Raw genomic sequence first — 21,416 nt, 5'->3', positions numbered from 1 at the left:
AAACAATGCTGTTGTCTTTCAGAGTGCGCTTGTTCATGTTGAGTTCACATCGTGTCCCAAAATGCAAATGCACCCTGTGACGTACGCCACTACATTTGAGAGAAACGTGGGACTAAGAGTTCCCCCACCCCCTCCTCCCCCCAACACACAAACTAATTACCTTTTACATAAAATCGACGGAAATTAATTGTTATTATTTGCCAAGAGGCAAGAAGTTCCCTCCGTCTTGTTATTTTTTGTGTGTGCAATTTACAGCAGTATATTAAATAACGCACGTCCATTCGGACCGGCGAATTTTCACCCAGTAAGCTGCTCGCGATAGTCCGAACGCTCACAGGAGGCTCGCGGATCCAGAGAAAGTGAATGTACAATTTGTCCCACAACAATATTTTGGCCTGCTCTAAATAACAGGCACTTTCCGCTTCTCGTGATGTAGTTTCCAGCTACACTATATGCTTTCCTGAGATCCAAATCTTAGATTATATTTTCTCACGGATGGAGAGCCTGTGTTGAAAAAAATATGCTACCGCGCCATTATAACCAGCGAATCCTCCAAGATTAAAAGTTTCAAAAGCCAACGGGCCATGATTTTGCATCGACCACGTGGAGGTGATAAACGTTTTCTTGCAGACAAACCAAAAAAAAAAAAGAATCATGCCTGTTATATATTACACACGACTTCAAGGTCACATAACAAATCGGTTACCATAAAGTCTACAAACACGCTAGGACTGTTCACGTTGCCTGCAAGACACGGCTTCACATACTCGACGTAGTAGATAGATACGTTAACATGTATGAAGGTTGTCTAAGCGTGTGAGTGTGCTTGCAGGAAAATAAACATGAATGTAAACATGTATGTACACATATATAAATATATACACAGACACATGCATGCAACCCTAAATTGCATCAATGGGTATGCACGTTAAGTCGTGTGAAAAACAGATGTGTAAAGCAATGCATTTCGAAAATTAACTTTTTTATTCTATGTATTTTGCGACTCGTCCCATTTTAAATATTGGATTTTCAAGAAAACTACAGTTTTTCAAATGATAACTGCGTTCAAGAAGAATGAAACCATGCGTATCAGTTTTTGAACAGCTGTGTGGCACATACTTTAAAGTTTTTTTTCGGTCCCGGTTTCTTTCTAGCTTGTGAAAACAGAAAGCTCTCTGCAGAACAAGACACACGATCAACCCCCACAATGTTTGTTGCATTACAATTCGGCCTGGAATAAGACGTGAGTGGTCGGGCCAATACGCGGTTGGCCCGGGCTTTTGATTACAAGTGTGAAAGCACAGATGAACAACGTTTCAGCAGCTGGAAGTGTGTACACTGTGTGTGTGGCGAAGTGGCCTTTCATTTCAGAGCCAATTGGCGCTCCAAGGTCTGAGGGAGCTCTCTGGTTTGCCAGCTGATGCCCTCTTCCCGCCACACTCACCCTCACACACACTCACACCCCCTCACACTCACACACACTCACACACCCTCACTCCCCTCAAAAAATAACACCCCTCACAACAAGCTCACACTCACTACACCGGACAGCCGCACCCACTCACACCCCTCACACTCTCTCACCATCAACACCCCTCAGCCTCACACAGCCTTACCCTCATCCCCTCACCCTCACACACCCTAACCCTCACCCTTAACAACTCACACACACTCACACTCCCTCGCTCACCCTCACACACACACACACACCCTCACCCTCACACCCCATCACCCTCACACCCCATCACCCTCACACCCCCTCACTCACACTCACTCACACTCACAATCACTCACACTCAGCCTCACACACCCTCACGCTCACACACCGTCACACACCCTCTGCCTAACAACACCTCTCTCACCCTCAATCACCCTCACACACACTCACACTCACACACCGTCACACACCCGAAACCTCACACCCCATCACTCACCCTCACACACACACACCCTCATCCTCAAACACCTTACCCTCACACACACGCTCCCCTAAAACCCATCACAACACTCTCACACTCACTACACCTCACACACTCTCAGACGCTAACAACCTCACTCATCCTCACACACACACTCACACTCACACACGCTCACTCCCCTCACCCTCACAACACCCTCACACCCCCTCACTCACACACACTCACTCACAATGACTCACCCTCCCACACCGTCACACACCCTCTGCGTAACAACACCTCTCACACCCTCACTCACCCTCACACACACTCACACTCACGCACCGTCACACACCCGAAGCCTCACACCCCTCACTCCCCCTCACACTCACACACACACACCCCCTCACCCTCAAACACATGACATTCACACACACACCCTCCCCTGACACCCGTCACAACACTCACACTCACTACACCTCGCACACTCACCATCAAACACCCTCCCACACACTCACCCACGCTCAGCCTTGCAACTTGTCACAATAAACACGCCTCACACTCACACACCCTTACCATCATCCCCTCAGCCTCATTCACATTCAATCAACATCACAACACCTAACTCTCAGACTCACCCACTCACACACAATCACACTCCCTAACTCACCCTCACACACCCTCAGCCTCACACCGTCACACACTCTCACTAAACATCAAAAACACTCACTCACCCTCACACACCCTCACCAACACACACCGTCACATACACTCAGCCTCACAAACACTCACTCAACTTCACCATCACTCACACCCCCTCACACTCACACTCCCTCACACTCACAACACTCATGCTCACACCCCTCACACTCACATTCCTCACTCTCACACCCCTCACCCTCACACCACTCAAGCCACAGATGGGTGGGCGATGGGAGGACGCTCAGCTTGCAGGGCTGTGCTTCTATCCCCTGCTGCACTCTCCTGCTCTCTACAAATGTGGCATAACAACATAAGCTGCCATCAAAGTCACGTCAATACAAATCATGTGGCATTCCAAATGCTATAGGTGTCACATTAAAAAATAAAAAAACTATTGGCATTGTAAATGACTAATCTATCAATGTAGCTATTTGGGAAAACTACACACACAAAAAAAAAATGTACAATACCAATAGCTCCCACTTTTCTAATGCGAGACCTATTGCATTTCCAATGCTTGTTGAGTCTTCTAATAAATCTTTTAAAGTTATTCTACTGATGCACAACTCAATAATTGAGTGAGCCCTTGCTTAATTAATTGCATTTTTTATGTGTTTGGAGGTGCCTTACCTCCAGATTACTTTGCCTTCTGAAGTTGAGGTTTAACACTGTGTCCGGTTCATCAGTCCACTGGCGTTCTGCTGAGGTAAAGATTTGGGGTGTCAAATTTTCAGGGTTCTCTGCGCCCACCAATTTTACCTTTAGCCTCCTAGCATCCAAACCACACTTATTCAACATCGAAAAATGTAACTCCCTCTCATATATACCATAGATTATGTAATTACTGTAAATAATATGTGCCTTTGCGAACTACCCTATCATTAAAATGATTGGCCTACTCTTTCTGTTTTGTGTCTAATACTCATCATGCATCACATATCCAATATGTAGAATCCACAACTGGGAAATGTATTATGTACCATGTACTTGTATTGTATTGTTATGTAGAGAACCTGTGTGACTAGATACTTCTCAATAAATACAAATACTCATGTTAATTGGAAGTTTTTATTGTGTCTCCAAAAAGTATATCTTCACTGAGGTCTTCTTCCCATAAGTCCTCCTACATGACGAATTTCTTAATAAATCTTCATGTTTTGGTGATTGCAGGATACTAAGTTGCTGGTAAATTAGTACACCGGTGTGGTACTGTTGCAAACCCAGATGGGGTATCCACAGTTTTCCTCTAGGAAAAATAAGTCACTTTTTTCAGTTAATTTTGCTGGTTATTGGCAAAAAATGAGATGCCCTACTGCAAAAATATATGTCAGTCATGTCTCCCACATGACGGATCACTTGTGTAAGTGGAAAGGATAGTCTGTCAGGGTATTCTATTTAGAAAGCTATGTAAACATGTACCAATTAATCAGAATTGTAACAGCTAGGCATGCACTTTACCACAAATTGGAAAAGACTGCCAATCAGTTTTGTTGCTGACTGATGCCACCCGCAGCTCTGAAAAAGGCGAAGTTTCTATGACAAAGGTAAATGTCTATTGAATGCAAAGTCTCTTCCAAATGAGGATGCCTAGCTGTAAAAGCCGGCGGAGTTTTACCCACTCTGCGCGGAATTCCCTAAAACTCTGTGAAGTGACGCAGAGCAGAGTTTGTTTCGTGAAGTTGGCAAGTGCGAGCGACAGAAATTGTGTGCTAGGCCACCTTCCAATAAGATTTCTGTATGCAGGCGGTTGCAGCATTTTGCTACTGCTCATATTGAGAAACCTGCCACTTGCTTTGAGGAAGCTGCAGCTAGAGTACAAAATCCACTCAAGCAGCAGAGAGAAGCAGCACCCTCAAGCGCTTCTTGTGATTTTTACTGCACTTCGCGGAGCTCTATGTAATGTAACTCTGTGAAGTCTGCCAAGGCCTATTTTTTAGCCAAAATCTCCCCCTAACCTCATCACTCAAAACAATCTACCCATATCTTAAGCACAAGAAATTTTTTCAATAAAATTACCTTTATTTCCCCATAACACTTCCCACACCAAAATGTCAACATTTGAAAATGGGTTCTTACTAGCAATCCCACAATGTTGTTTTTCGTACCATAAGAGTAAACCTTTTGAATATAAAACACATTATTAGAATATGTTAATAGGCCAATTAATTACACAGTGTTTATAAAAAGGGACTTTACTTATTATATTTCCCTAATATTTAGATTCTGTTTTATTTAATGTGTGTGTGAGGAAAAGGCCATCACCCCATGAGAAGGCTCTATGCTAAATAATAAATATGTTTCTTATACTTCGTTGAACATTTTTATTTTAATATTATTTTGCCTTATCGGAAAAATGTGGTAGTTAAGTCCCTACCATCTATCACAGATACAATTATCACACAATTACAATTCCCATCTAGTTAATTTGATGTATAATGCATTGCGGTACAAAAGGGGGTGGTGATGGACGGAGCATCTGAATCAATCAAACACTCACACCCAGTCAAAAGATCTGGGTTTAATCCACCCCAGTTCAGACATGGCTATATGCAAATCAGTCTGACCCTGTGCCTCATGGGAAAAGTCCAGCCCGAACTGCCAAGCCATGTCTTCCCTGGACCGGAAACAAGCTTCCGAGGACCGGTTTCTGGCATTCCAGCCGTCTTCAGCCCGGCTTGCTTGAATCCAGTGGCAAAGTGAGCAAGGGACTCAGTCTGAGCATAACCTGCCACACTTATGGCGGCCAAAAGAGGTACAAAAGGGGGTGGTGATGGACGTTGGCAGTTCGGGCTGGACTGTTCCCATGAGGCACAGGGTCAGACTGATTTGCATATGGCCATGTCTGAACTGGGGTGGTATGGAGTGGATCTTTGTACTGGGGTGAATGTAAGACATTGTTCTGCATTCTGTCCATCAACTGTGTTTTTTGCAGTATAATGCATTGCTGCATAATCCGTGTAAATTTCAATAACATGAGATGCATCTTTTATAAAAGTAACAGATCAGAATGCCATCCAAATATATGACCATTAACAAGTCAATCAAACCTCAGAAGATGTGGGTCAAGAAACATTGGAATTGTACATGTAGATTACATGAACCTAATGGTCTAACTAAATATTCAATTCAATTCAATTGAAAAAAAGTCTTTATTGCGATTTTCATCTTAAAAGACAGGACAGACAGTTAATTACAAAATACAATAAAATATTACCATTAATGCTCCATAAAAAACTGTCATCAGAAATTGATATAAATTAAGAATATGAATACCTATATTTACAGTTTAAAATACAGTTCATTAAGACAGGATTAAATATATCGTACGTACAAGACTTTACACAATCTAAAGTACAGAAAAGGGTAACACATAAAATACAATTTTCAAAAAAGTAGCGAACCCCGCAAAATCAGCATATAGCTATTACGACCCCCCGTTTTTCTCCCGCAAAACCTATGCCCAGCTCAGGAACTTAGATACACCCATTACTGCAATATCATTGCAACCAGTATTCAATAACCTTTTAGCAAACAGCGCAGAGCTCGTTCCCAACTAAATATTCATTATAGTAAAATTGAGTGTGAACAGCTGTGGTCAACTTGTCACCTTGTTATTTGTGCACCAAAATATATGTCTCATTGAAACTTTGTATCTCAACGTGATCTCTGTTTCCTTTCAATCAATTCTTGATTGATTAATTGCATTTTATTATCCATATGTGCCACATGCCCACAGTTATTCCTCATCTTCTCTTGTTGAAAAATATAGTTGTCCTTAACTGTAAGATGGAATGATGAACAAAACCTTTTTCGAAATTGTTATATTGATAGTCTTGAAGGTGTGATATTTTATTTTCATATTAATGTGTTCTTCTCACCATATGGAGATTTGGTGTCTGGCTGAATTTTGTTTAAAAGGTTATATAGCACTCTGTTACTGAGAAACCAGATGCTCAAGGAATTCTACGATGAAGAAAAAGGAAGTTTTAGTAGTTTTAAAAATGTGGTGATTTCAATTCTCATCCTTAAATATAGATGGAGGCTGTTGCATTCCTTGGCAATGACCACCAAAAAGGCCCTACACCCAGGCCTTGAGTGGCGAAATCATGGCACAGTAAGCTGCTGAAGAGCGCAGTTTGGTGGCAATGAGTCTCTTAAGATAGCTGAATGAGAAATGGATCAATGCCATAAGCAAATGCTTTGAACAAACAATGCATCTGAATCCGTACCAGTGTATGAATCTGAGATGCTTATTGATATGAGCCTATTTTTTAATAACAAGAATTAGGCAGACAGCAGCATTCTGTATTCTCTGTACTTTTAAAAGCAGACATGCGATAGGGCCTAGCAGCAGAGATTTGCAATAGTCCATGTGGAAGATTGTTGTGGCCTGGACCAAGCCTTTCCTGCAAGAGAAACAATGAGAAGGGGCAAAATGTTAATTAGAATTGTAAATCAAACGAAAACAAACCAATAATAGCTTGTTAAAGTCGGCCTTGAAGGACAAATGAGAATGAAATATGACTCAGTCTAAAAGAATATGAATATAACTTGCAGCTGCTATGAGAACTGACTTGGTGCTGCAGTGGCGTAGCCAGGGGAGCAATGGAACATCCATGGCTGGGTAGGAAAAGACTGCCATAATGGGGAAACAGTCGGGCTCTAATATGCCAAGTCTCCCAAGCTACTGAATGAACGTGCTGTACCAATGAGAGCTACAACCCTGCATGGCAGGTGTCAGCATGCAACTCTACCGCCCCACCACCACCTTTACTTCCCCAATGCGTACTAACAACTAGAACTAGGAGTCCCTCCGCGGATTTTGGTGCTCCCCAACCAGACCCGTCTCTCTTATGTTAGATCTTACATATCAGAATAAGGCTGTAACCTTCTTAATAAGAATGGCAGACACAGGCTAAATTTTAAGATTTTACTTGGGGAATATAAAAGCAGACCTATATAATCTGGACCATCAACCAGTTAGCATAATAGTCCTCAAATCAAAAGTACAAGGAACTCAACAAAGTTCAATAGAAAATCCATTGATTTGCCTTCTAAAGTGGGGAAAAGGTGGCCTCCCTAACAGTGAAAAAGCAGGTCCTTGTATAGGACTTTAGACAAATGATTTCATGCATTCACTACACAAGAACATGGTTCCCAGGATATGCATCACTGGGGAAGGAGCAAGGAGAAACATTATAACTACCAGTTGTTCGTTGGTACTGGAAAGAATCTAGTCATTTAAAGACCTCGGTTAGCTTTTTCAAGAAAGAGGTAGCTAGAGGATTAACTATGAAGGAAAGAAATTAATATTTATTAATTGAATTGTTGAGTTCACATGGTGTAAAGAGGTACACATTCTCTCTCTCTCTCTCTCTCTCTCTCTCTCTCTCTCTCTCTCTCTCTCTCTCTCTCTCTCTCTCTCTCTCTGGACTCCTTCTTTTGGCCAAACATGTCTGTGCTTTTCAAGCCTAACCTCACCCATTTTAAGATTCCTGAATTAGGATGAAGGACATGGCCAGCAATTCCCACTTCCATTGAGGACCATTACTTTGTACATTGGATTGTTACTCTACACCTGGTAGTGGCTGTGGAATAGTTCCCAAGAAGCAGGTGGGTGAGTTGCAAGGATAGTTCAGTGTGTGATACATAGGAGACTTGAGACAAGTTGTAGGCCAATGGCTGCATTACCATATAGGCCAATGCAGTCTTTCATCGATCTGACGTCGATTTAAAAAGTCCCGTTTAACTGGATGACAATATCGCCTGCTATTTATGGCGCTATGCACCTAAAAGCACTAGCTCAGCTTCCCTCTATTCCACTTACCTTCACCTTCTCTCTAATGTACCCTAATTCTTAGCTGTCTCCTTGTACAGCACTGACTTGCTTTAGAGCTTTGTTTGTACTCCTAAATCACATCCATATATATATATATATATATATATATATATATATATATATATATATATATACAACATGCACACACAGGCGGTTTCCTTATGAGGGTTCCTGCGTCCCAAAATGCACAAAGGTGAAAGATGTACCCAAGGGACTCTTTTCAGGATACACCACTGTTCCCAGCAGGACACTGGTGTACACTGTGACCTTTCAACTCACTGGCTGTGATGCAGTCGACAATATATACATTGTAGAAATAGCAAGCACAATAAGATATTGTAGTAATTAGAAGAAATATCTCTTTAAGAAAAAAAAGAATAGGTTCCTTGTGAGCAGTCCGGGTTCTCTCACCCGATCTCTTATATTTCTCAAGCACATCTTTTTTTTAACTCAACTCCAAGGCGGAAGTGGGTAATCCGTGAAGCATGAATGTGTGTGCGTCATGGAGGAGCATGTGAACCTGTTCTGTACTTGTTCCAGATGTCGTCCAGATGCGCTCCAGATGGATGATCAGAGGTCTCACATGAGCTAACTTTTTGTAAAATATTCACTTTTTGCAGGTACAGCCTTCGAATGGAGAGGACTGTGCTCCTGCTGCTGCTGCTTGGGGCGGCCCTGAGCCTCGCCGTGAAACAGACGCGCCAGCCTTCGGAGTGGGACTACAGATCAGACGGTAGGACGGGAGTGAGCGCTCCTCGAACTTCTTAGTTGCCTCGCATGGTCTTAGAGTGAGATTTTGTGGAATGACTGCTGTGTTGTATTAACTTGTTCAAAACCAGGAATCCATCATCAACACATGTCTAGTTCGAAAGACAGAGTAGAATGCCAATGGATTGACAGACAGGGCACCCCCTACCCAACAGATAACATTCAGGCACTCCTCCTGGAATCCTGATATGTTCTAAATGTGTGATGTGGATTGGAGCCTTGTTCTAAAGAATGACAGATATTTCTTAGCTCCAATCCTCGGAGACTAGAAGGACGGAAAGAAAATTAAAAGTGATGTTCAGATGAAACCATATTAAATATCACAGATATATTTGACATTGGTACTCCCATGTATCCCGCTATTTTCTATGTTCTGCAGTCACTCACCTGAAAAACATGAAATGCATCTCCATGAGGATCCATGCACCTCCTGCCCTTCGTGCTTATAGAGGTGTTCAGGTGTGCAGCTAAAAACAGTGCTGTTGGAGCATCCACAGTCCTCCGTTCTTGCAGATGGGAACAGTTACTGGAGCTCGTGGTGGGTGCCTGAGAAAATAGGCCTTATCTAAAAGCCCGGGTATTAGCCTCCATAAGGGAGCTACCTATTGGTGATGGCAAATTACTAAAAAAAAAAAGGTCTGCACATTGCCCTTTTCAGGTATGGAAATTCGCCAGTATGTAAAATTCTATTTTGGCTGACCAACACACGTCTTTATAGTGATCCTACCAGCAGGTAGTAGGAAAAACACATGAGACAGGGTGAGCCTGGAGCGGGTTCCAGAAACCCAAGCATGTGTCACTGGCTTTAAATCACCCATCTCGGCGCACTGTCTCATTGTTGGTCAATCTCGTTAAAGTTAGTAAAGGTTGGCACCAAGAAAAAATACTTTTTCGGTTACAATGTTTTGCTTTGGTCCAAACTTTATTAAAGTTTACTACAATTACTAGTCTCCATTGGGTGGGTGTAGTATGGTGGGTGCGACATTGCCTTGTCCTAATGGCATATTAGTGGCTCCTGTCATACACTGTCCGGATTTTCCTAGAACCTGCCTCTCTCTATATGCTGTGCCTTATATGAGTAACTACTTTCACTTTTTGACTACAACTATGTTCTACATGCAGTGGGTCCATGCACGTAAAACAAATTCTTGAATTGGCAAGAGTGAAGTCTTGTTCACATGACTCTTGCATTGTAACAACCTAAACTTACAGTAACTAATATGCTTCTTTTCATTTTTTTAAAGCGGAAAAAGTCAACTTAAAGGGATGCGCCAACCTGACCATGGTCCTGGACAACTGGAAATTCGCAATTATGACCCAGTTCAAAAATCTGCTCTTATATGATCATCATATGGTGCTCCCAGACTATGGAAGGTGAGATATTTTGGAAACTGTTCACCTGACATGTGATTTGATTTTGTCCCAGTCCATTTAGACCCACCCGCCCACTGTGACACCCTGCTGATTTCATAAATCCCATTCTACCTCTGATCCAGAATTCTGCACATCTACCACAAACAAAGACCGCACCTGACATCATTAAAACAGCTGTACATAAGGCTACTTACTCAATATGGCCATGCTGTAAAGGTACCTACCAAAGAGTAAATTGGCACCACACTATCAGACAGAAGTAGAATAGGTTATTGGCATTTAATGGCGACTTCACACTGTCTCTCAGGTTCTCTGGTAGTAAACATAAATAACTCAACACAGTTTAAAATTAATACATATAGCACATGTTACACAGTTCAATTTCCCAGTTATTGTAACTGTACAATACATTTAAAGAACAGATATGCAGATAATGCAAAGTTACTGTTTTTGCATTTTAGTATACTTCCTCCAGTATCGTAACTAGCACCCAGTAAAGTTACACAAGCAATAAAGTTATACTTTTAATAAAGTTACATAATATATTTACACATGAGGGTTGCAATATTAAGTTAGCATGCTTGTTGTTTTAGCATAGGTTTGCATTTAGTGTAGGTGCAGATAGGAACATTCGACTCTCAGTATACATGTTTAGTTAGTATATATAAACAGTATATATATATATATCCCAGAGGCTGCTTGAAAGAATCGGGTGCAACAAGGGGTTTCCAGCAAACACCGAGGAAGCAGACACGAGCCCAGAGTAAGTGCAAAGCAAGTAGCGTTTATTTTTCAAGAGTCCGCCATAACGCGTTTCACCACCGGAGTGGCTTGATCACATGACAACGTTCAAACTTTTTTTTTTTATATATATATATATATATATATATATCGTTAGTTTAGCTACAGTTAATAAAGTTATTGACGTTTATCCAAAATACTTTTAATATAGAACAAAATGGACAATGTATGGTACATAAGAAAGTTTTGATTTTTAAAATAGCCATAGTAATCCCAGAGACATGGTTAGACTGAAAATATGGTAAAGAGAAAATTATATTTCAGGCCGGGTTTAAGCAACATCACAGTACAGATAAACAAATATCACAAGGATTTCCATAATGTTAGAGTACATATTGAGGAAATCTAAAACACTGAAGAGGGAAGAGGTATACAAGGACATGAGTGAAAATCAATGGAGTTTGAGTGGAGAGTACAAGCCAATTGATCAATGTAATTGCATATATATATACCTTTTTTTTAACCCAACAAGGCACTTAATCACTTTTGTAGCACACTACTTCGTGGGAGAACTATAGATGGAAGACGGTGTCTCTCATATGCCATTTTTGGGAAGTGTAGATGCCATTCCTGAAGATCAGAGTTGGGGGTTTTCACACTTCTTCAAAGCATTTATTTGAAGTGAAAAGGAGCGAGGGATAGGACGCTTAAGTATAATAGACGCGGTCATGGAAGCTGCCATTTAGCCAGGCATGCAAGCTATTAGCTTCCATTTGATATCACAATTTTCGGATGGTAGTGCATTCTGTTCCACAACTATAAAAAGTCACCAAGCCTGACAGCAGAGAGTTCAGACTTTTAGAAACAAATTTAGGTTGTGAAAGGAAAAATAATACAGTACAGGAAGCCAGTGAAGTCAAAACAGGAAAAGAGTAATGTGAACCGACAGAAGAGCAGCACCCTAGGTAAGGTTTAAAGGTGGAGACATTTACAATGAATGTGTTTCTTGATCTCGGGATGCATCCATTTTCTTGTAAGTATGTGAACGTAGAATAGAGGAGGAGGCGCCTGGTGGGCTATCAGCCACCTATTGCTATAACCCACTGACCACCAGAGAGCTGGGTTTTTCATATCCTTTAAGGATGATGAGTGGTATGGAACAGGTGGGCAGAGATGGGTGGAAGGTTTAAGTGGCGAGGAAAGCCAAACTAACAAAGGTTGTCTAGGAGGAGCAGATAGTTCGGGTACACACAATTGAAACAGGGGCATAACGGAGCTCACCGCAAACACTGCATTGTAAGGAGGGCCCACAGGGTTTCTTGTTTTGGAGGGGGCCCCCATCACCCACTAAGACATGCAATTGAATACTTTGCAGAATGCGTGCAATGGCATTGAATGAGAAATAGTTAAACGCTTGGAAATGCCACTCTGCTTTACCGAGTGTAGGCAGGGCCCAACTATTCAGGGCCCCCTTCCATTGAGCCCATTCTGCAGGGGAGCCCCATAATTTTGCGTTACCCCATGGATATAAAAGTACTTGTTTATCCCTGCTGAAGAGTATAGTGAAAGCTAAATGAAACATACACTAAAAGGGTAGCCAATCATATTGAGGAATTCCAATATAGAATGAATGGCAGGAAATTAGACAAGACAAATCATGGTTTGAAGAAGAAATCTGACAGAGGAGAAAGTTGGAAGAGATTGGACCTTATGAACTTTACATAACAAAAAATGCATGTGTGTGTAAAAGATTTAATTTTGTCATGAAAAAACTCTGATTACGTGCAGCAGTGGTGGGAGAAATAAAGAAGGAATAAAATAACAGAGGATGACTGAATGAATAAATGAGAAGCATGAGAGAACATGTATAGCTTAGAATGTTTAAGGTGGAAGAAGTGTTTGACCTTCCTGGCCAGTTAGACACTACAAAGGGGGCATGCAATGAAGTGGTTAAGGATGGAAATGAAAATGCATTTGGTTATCATCAACATAAAAAGGAGCATCAGCCACAACAGGAGGAAAAAGAGAGCAATTGTCATGTAGCCTAAGTACTGAGGCTACATGAAGCAAAAAAATGGAAAAATCACTTAATACACATTTATAATTATCTGAAAGGCCCAGCAATACGGGGTTAGAGGTTTGCATAGTCACACTCAATGACAAACAGAAAACAAGGTGCAGGGAATGTTCCCAAGCTCAAGAAGTATAAAAGTCATCTAAGCTCAATGCAAATAGAGCAATGTTGGCCAATGAACCCTTCAAATGTTACACGGTCCATTTGCCACCGAACTGTCCTCTAATTGTAAATTAATTTGTCAGGCTAGATTCTTTAGAGTAAACGTCTCCATTGGAATATTTGACATGGATGCATATTGGTGCTATGTAACAGAACACCTCAGATGTTTTAAATCATTGTTACCCATTTAATTAAGACAGCAGTTAGAATAACCAACACAAGATGAAAAATGTCTTGATCAAGGGTTGCCAGAAAAATGTGAAATGCACTAAGAGCTCCATTATGTAATCATAATTGTAGGGGACCCACAACAACATGCAATTGTATGGAATAATACTATAGCGACTCTTGGTAGACAAATCCACAGTTACAATTATAGTGGTATAACTCATAGAAATGAGTAGAAATCTAAAATGAATTGTATTTAGATAATCTTCAAACAGCTATAAAGTGCTGGCTATGTCATATTGCTTGTGTATATCACTTTATGTCATCCTAAGGCACCATATGGTGCTGAAATTGATAAAAGGATATGGGAATGAGGGATCAGCAGGGAGGAGAAAAGGGAATAGAAGCCAGGGCGGTAAGGGAAGCATTACAAATGGATTAATGTTGATCTCCCGTGTGAAAACTCTGATTTGGTGGGAGGCTATCTAGCCACTTCACATTAGATAACACTCCCTCTCTGTCTACTTCGGTACAAAATGTAGACTTTTGGCTTGATCTAGACCTTTCTTTGATCATCCTGATGAAAAAATCTGGACTAGAGGATACTGTTGAATTCCATGAAGAAAATCCTTCCATTCCTTCCAGAATATAATTGGGCGCTTGTCATCAGTGCTATCATCTTGTCCCACCTGGATTATGAGAATGCCCTTTACTCTGGCTCACTGGAATACCAGATTAGCAGATGGTTAGCAGATGAGACATACCCGAAACATGACTGTATGGGAGCAAAACCACACCCCATTATTTAGGACACCCCAAAATGTAGAAACCCTGTAATTGAACTCATACGCTATAGAATATCATTGTGCAAAAAGGCATCCTCCCTGAGCGAGTATCAAAATGCAGATTTTTCACAACTTCGATGGATAGAAAATCAAGATTTTATTAAAAACACAGAGGCTAATATTATGCATAGTTACTTTGTTACACTCATACACAGCAACAACAAAGAACTGTGTCTTAGAATTAGAACTACAAACATTCCAGAACATTGTTGAACATGCATAAATACTCAGAACCAGCAGCCATCTTCCTTCTTTTTGCTGCTAATAACTCAAAGTTCATAACTACTACACAAAGACCACAATGATCCAACTTTTCATCAGCCTTTGACGACAATTCTGCTTTTACCCTTTCTCCGTCTATTTGATCTTCCTCTTAATATTGTCCTGAAAATAAACCAATTGAAACAGACATTAACAGGGTGGGAAAACCCAGGAGGGATCATATTAGCCTCTGTGTCTTTAATAAAATCTTTGATTTTCTACCCACCATAGTTGTGGAAAATCTTTATTTTATAGCAAGGCAGGGATGCCAATAGTATGCATGCTCAAATCCCTGCCATAACATTTACCATGAAAATCAAGAAGGGGGAGGTAGAGGAAATAGATGAAAGGACTCGTCCTCCAATTAATCATACTGTAAACAAAGAGAGCCCATCCATCTCTTGGGACTTCCTTTTCTCTTCAGATATTTTGGAAAACAGAGCTTGCTGCGAACTACGAGTTAAGTGGGAGCACTTTTGGTATTGTCTATAAAAGTTGAATTCATCAGGACTAAGGGTTGTTACTCCCTACTCTCTGACACCACTCCAGTCAACACTTACTTGAAATGCCACTGCATGCTAGAAAAATAAAATCATATACATACAGCGCAGATATGATTTTATATCTGGAAGATATATAAATTGCTTAAATTCGGCATCATGAGTCCAAACGGGGGAAAGGGGCGACTTTAGTCACGCATACACCAAAGCTACTGCCTCACTTAGGGAATCGCCCGCCCGTGGCTCTGTGGATTGTCCTGGTAAATAGCAGAGGGTTAGGGCTTGAAGCATGTAGATCTTTGAAACTCAGGAGCATAAGTCCATAGAGTTTCAACTTTCCCCACTTTTTAACCATACTTGATAGAGATACGAAGAAAATATTATTCCTACTAGCCAGGTAGTTTTAATCTTCCATGAAACCACCCACTCCTATTTCTTCTCCATCTATTATAGACAACACAAAAACTGGTCTCACGTAACTAGTAGGTCACAGCATGCCCCTTTCTACAGCTGAACGGGAAGGAGCCCAGTGATGAAGCATGCCACCAAGAGGAAACTCTGGTGCATGAGTGTATCTGAAGAAAACTTTCTGTTTTCCAAAATACCTGAAGTGGAAAGGAAGTCCCAAGAGATGGATGGGCTCTCTTTGTTTACAATAAAAATGTTCACAACATTTTCTATTGGTTTAAAATACAATTTCTTAAATGTTGAATCACTCACCCAATCTGCTGGTTTCATTAGCCCCACCCTAGTGGAGTGTGCCCCGAATTGACTCATATCCACTCCTGCTTTCTTCATTAACTCTTTCACCCATCTTGCTAAGGTTGAATTTGACCTAAAAGATACTAATAACTGAGTCTCTCCTTCTATTCCTAATCCTGCTGTTCTTTCCTTGTATTCCTTTAAACACCTCACCACACAAAGATCATCATGATCCTCCATTCTTGAATAAAAAAAAATGGTCCTTGACATAGTCTTAGTTCACTTCCCAATAGTAAACCACACTCTCTCTGGCTGATAATTTTGAGAAGAAACCCCCAAAACTCATATCGCCAACACCCTCCTAAAAGAAACCAAAGAAAGCAACATTGCTACTTTCCATGATAACTATTTTAAGGAAAGTGCTTCATTCCTTCCCCTATTCACAATCTCTCTAAGCACAATAGTCACATAACATTAAGAAGAATACTTTGCTATAGGTGGTGCTTCTACACAAATACTTTTAATCAATCTTTTAACCAATACGTGTTGCCCTATTGGCACACCTTCTACTAAAACATACCTGCTGATATTGCTGATCTACTTAAATTGATTGTACTATAATACAAGCCTTTCTTAAACACTGCTGTCAAATAATTAACCACCTGAAATCCAGATGCTTATACAGGACTCGCACCCCTTCTAGCACACCAAGAAGTCCATCATCTCCTTGCCCTCCTATATCCCTTCATCATTCCTGGTAGCAAAGACTCCTTGATTAGTTCCGAAGCCTCTGACAATAATCAAGACACCTGCCAGACTCTCCTGAAATCATCTATCTCATTAACCCCTTCCACGCTCATGACGAGCTGGGCTCGTCATGGCGTAGCCTCCTCGCACGCCGATGACGAGCCCAGCTCGTCACGTAAAGTGCGGTTTTAAAAAACTCAGCACAGGAGCGGAATTGCGCTAGCGCGCATGCGGTTAAAGACAACTGACCAGTTTTCACCAACTCATGACCTTCTCCCACAGAGTTAATTAACAAGGCTCATTATGTCCGGAAATCAAACCTAAGACTGCCAAAATGGGTTTATCAACAACACCTCCACTCCTTATCTCCAAGCCTTCATTAGCACCCTCTGAATCATTGCAAATGGTGGGAAAGCATAAAGCCCCTCCCCTTCTCAAATTTGTAGAAACGCATCCACTGGCTGGGCACTCAGATCAGGCTAAATTTGAGCATTCATCCTGTTTGCAAAAAATCCACCATTAAAGGACACCATTTCCTGTTCAAAGTGATGAACACCACCTTGTCCAACCCCCAATTGCTTGAATCCTTCAAATTCCTTAAATTCTAATCTGCTGCCACATTGTTCAGTCCTGGAAAATATTGAGTCTGCACTATAATATTGTGACCCAGACAGTAATTCCTGAAGTATTTTGCTAACTCTGCCAATGCTCTGGAACGAGGTCCCTCTAACTTTGTGACGTTTCTGACTGTTGAAACATTGTCAATCTTCAGCAACACACAGTATCAACCTTGGTCCCTCACAAAACTCTTTACTGCAAATGATCCCGCTAAGAACTCTAGGTAATTGATATGCATTCCACTCTCTTCTGCCATCCAACAAGCTCCCATCAACACTGATCCACATTTCGCTCCGCAGCCTTGCAAACTCACATCCAACTTGATCACCATTTATGGAATTTTCCCCCAAATTGCCCTGCCATTCCAGGCCTCCAAATTGAGCAACCACCAATTCATTTCTTGTAATGCCTCTCGACTCAGTCACTGCCACTCAGAGTTCTTCAGCCCCTTATGCATATGATATGCCTTTCATCTCTGTAATCATGTGAATTAATGCCAACAACAACCAACCCCAACAACCTTGCCAACTGGTGCAGTGAGATTCATTCTGCACATTTACCCTCTTCCACTCCCTGCAAATCTTCCTCAGTTTCTCCATTGGCAATCTCAATACTCTCTCTAAGGTCTGTATCTAACCTACCTAAAAAATACCGACTCCTGAACTGGACTCAAACTTGACTTCTCTTTGTTTATTACAAAATCCAAATCCTCTAAAATTCGAACTGCCAAATCCATGTGTTCTTCAGCTAATTCCTTTGTCTCAGCCATAAGCAAGATATCGTCCAGTATAATATCAGACGTACACCTCTTGATCTTAACCAAGTCATAACTGGTCTCATTACCATTGTTAAACACCAAAGTGCTGAAGTCAGTCTAAACAGAAGGCTCTTGAACCTCCACAGTACTCCCTGCCATAGAAACTGAAGGAGATCTCTGTGTTCAAGACACACTAGGATGGTCAAGTAAGCATCCTTTAAGTCTAGTCTGGTTAATCAATCCCCTCTTCTCAACAGATCTCTTAACATATGGCTTCCTTTCATTTTGAAAGGATTGTAACACACCCAATCAATCAATCAAGAATTTGTAAAGCACAGCAAATCACCCATGAGGATCTGAAGGCGCTGAAGTTGTTAACTGCTAAGTGATGATCTGTTCATTCAAACAGAAAGGCCTTGAGTCCTTTCCTGAATTGCTGGAGCGATGAGACAGTTTTTTGGTGCAGGGAAAGGTCAGTCCAATCTTTGGCCGCCAGTTGTGAGAAGGAGCATCCTCCGATGTTGCCTTGTCAGATCCGGGGAGGGGGTTGGGGGATGGAGGGGGTCAGCAAGGAAGAAGGAGGAGGATCGTAGGTGTCTAGTTGGTTGGTGGAAAGTCATGCATTTGTTGATGTAGGCTGGTCCTGCGTTGTGCAGGGCTTTGTGTGTGTGGGTCAACATCTTGAACTGGCATCTCTACAGGCTAACTCCTTTAGATTTATGATGGGCCGCATGCCCTTGTCCTCCTTCTCTACCAAAAAAATATTGCTGACACATTTCTCTACACCTGTCACTGCTCTCTCTATTACCCCTTTTTCTAGAAGTGCTTCCACTTCCTGCATTACCAACTTATCTTGATCCTTTGAAATCCTAATGAGCCTTGGCCTCCTGTTTTGAACTGGAGAATTTATGAAGTCTATACGATAACCTTGGACTGTCTCTAATACCCACGGGCCTGTTGTGATTTCCTATCAAACTGATAAAACTCAGCTAATCTACCACTCAGCTTTATTTGGATACACAAATGGTCTTGCTTTAAACATACCTGTTCCTCCTCTAGACCTTCTCTCGCTTCTCGTTCCTCTAGTCCTTGACCTCTGTTTTTGCAGATAAACATTCTGCATTTCTGATTGATATCTGAAGGGTCTATATCCACGTGTGAAAGACACACAAGTAATTCCTTGTCCACAACTGAGGAATCGACACCGCATTTTCATGGCCCTTCCAAAAACCTTCCTTATATATTTTTTCCTTTTTGGGTTGTATTAAATGTGCCTGCATAGCTAGACATATCTCTAACAAACTCTTCTCCAAACAGCATTCCATTACAATTTGATCCAAATTTCTTGCTGGCCAGATCAGACAACTTAGGATCAATTTTAATTAAGATACTTTTCCGTCATTCAATACAAAGGGCTACATTTGTGTTTCCCTATAGACAAACTGCCATCTGAATCCACTGACACATTTCCACAACATTAATACCGGTATTATTCAAATAATCCTTCTCACATATATCAAACACACTAGTCAATGAGACCAACAGGTCCAAAAGCCTATTGTGACATCCTTTGAGTCCTTTATCCAGTCCTTTCCTTGGATCATAGATAGACCTATTTTTAAAAACATCAACATCTTTGAAGCTAACTCAGGAGTATAAACCACTTTAAACTCGAACGTATGTCTTGGACACTCTGATCTTAGACCTTTCCGTATCCTTAGGCATTTCTCGCCTTATTCAGTACTCAATATACCTTACCACATTTTTCACAGGGTCCATTGTGGTGATAGTGGATGCTGTATTAAAAGCCGATCAAACATTTCTTCTCCCAAGGGATCTAAAAACTATCTTTTCTTAAATACGTCTTCCACCTATACAACCTTACATCTCTTAGGCTTAATATATTCCTTATCCATATCATACAAATCTGATGAACAACTTTGGTCCACACCTCCACTATTAGAACACCTGTCACAAGCCACCTATTTGTGACCCATTTTCTTTGCCAATATAGCATTATCCTTTATCCGCGTAGTACCTTTTATATTTTTAGCTTTTTGCACCTCATTGTGCTTTTTTGTGTTCTCTCTTGACTTACCACACCAAACTTCCTTCCCTTGAATCCATCTCCTCACCTGACCAATAACTAGCATTCTCCATCACATCCTCTGATCTTCCTCCCTTATCCATAAGCTTCTCCTAATAAATCCCCAAAGGCCTTATTCACATAACTCCTCATTTTTTTGTCCAGCTCCAGATACTCTACAGATTTAGTCATTCTGCCCAAAATGTTATTTCCAGCTTCTCAAAAATGTTTTAGTATCCCTAAGCATTGACACAAGTTTCTCCTCATTTGCCAGTTATTTCACATTCCAAATCCTTATTAATTCCTAAAGCATTGCCTTCTTTTTCTCCTTATTCTCTTATTACTACTTCCCAAAACTTCAAAATGGCCATGGCATGCACATTAATTGCGTGTGTATGGCGACTCCAAACAGTCAAAAGATACCTTCTTTACGAGGCGCGCAGCATTCTGCTACGTCCCTGCCTCTCTATTGCCCACAATTGACTCACGCCCCGTTTGCCGTGAACACCGCTTCAAAGCAAAAGAACTGAGTCTCAAGCGGATACGCGCACCAACCCCAGAGCTCTCTCAACTGTCACACGACTTATCTCTGTCTCACATTGACCTTATTAAAATGTAAGTCAATTGCTACTTTACCTCGAAAATGGTCCTGCACTCAAGTCTATTGTGGTTAACATTTACTGAGCACTCCGGACCACTCCAGACCACACTGTATGATGACTATGATGTCAGCCTGCGTGTGATTCAAGTCAGTCGGCGCAGGGGTGTCTGTGGAATCTTCCCCTGGCAAATATCCCTGTGACGCAGGCTTCCCACATATTTGGGAGTGCCCTGTCAGTGCTTGTGGGCAAAAGGAGTATTGCTCCTCTCCAATAGTTGTGTAGCTTAGGGCATAACCATAGCATATGCAATAGTCCAGCATCTATCAGTTTAAAAAGTGTACAGCATGCATCTGCTCTGTTAAAATACCTGTTAATTTTGTCTGGGGATAAGTATGCTCTGTGGACTCTTCAAAATTGAATCAGGTGAAACCTGGCATTTCTTGGAATCTGTCTGGGGCTCTCTAGCATCATGCTCCATTCTTTAGGTGTGCACTGGTGGGCCAAGTCTAACTCCCATCGTTTCGCAGGGGTCCCAAATCAGTTTCAAAGTATTCACAAATCGATTCCGCAAAACA

At 41.4% G+C, this 21,416-nt stretch overlaps 1 protein-coding gene across 3 annotated transcripts in view; it reads left to right on the top strand.

Annotated features, from left to right (window-relative positions):
• LOC147661220 (uncharacterized) overlaps window positions 1-21,416 on the top strand; it is an 85,942-nt gene that overhangs the window by 43,345 nt on the left and 21,181 nt on the right. For all 3 annotated transcript variants that reach the window (XR_015306007.1, XM_086951230.1, XM_086951231.1), the window contains 2 exons: window positions 9,057-9,169; window positions 10,449-10,578. Coding sequence is in view for 2 of the 3 variants with exons in the window: in XM_086951230.1 (XP_086807356.1) it covers window positions 9,070-9,169; window positions 10,449-10,578 (230 nt within the window). In the remaining variant the exon portion in view is untranslated. The remainder of the gene's footprint in view (window positions 1-9,056; window positions 9,170-10,448; window positions 10,579-21,416) is intronic.

Source organism: Lissotriton vulgaris, unplaced genomic scaffold, assembly GCF_964263255.1.
Source record: "Lissotriton vulgaris unplaced genomic scaffold, aLisVul1.2 SCAFFOLD_439, whole genome shotgun sequence".
Taxonomy (NCBI): Eukaryota; Metazoa; Chordata; class Amphibia; order Caudata; family Salamandridae; genus Lissotriton; species Lissotriton vulgaris.
Note: the sequence above shows the minus strand (reverse complement) of the source record. Positions and strands in the feature narration are given on the sequence as shown.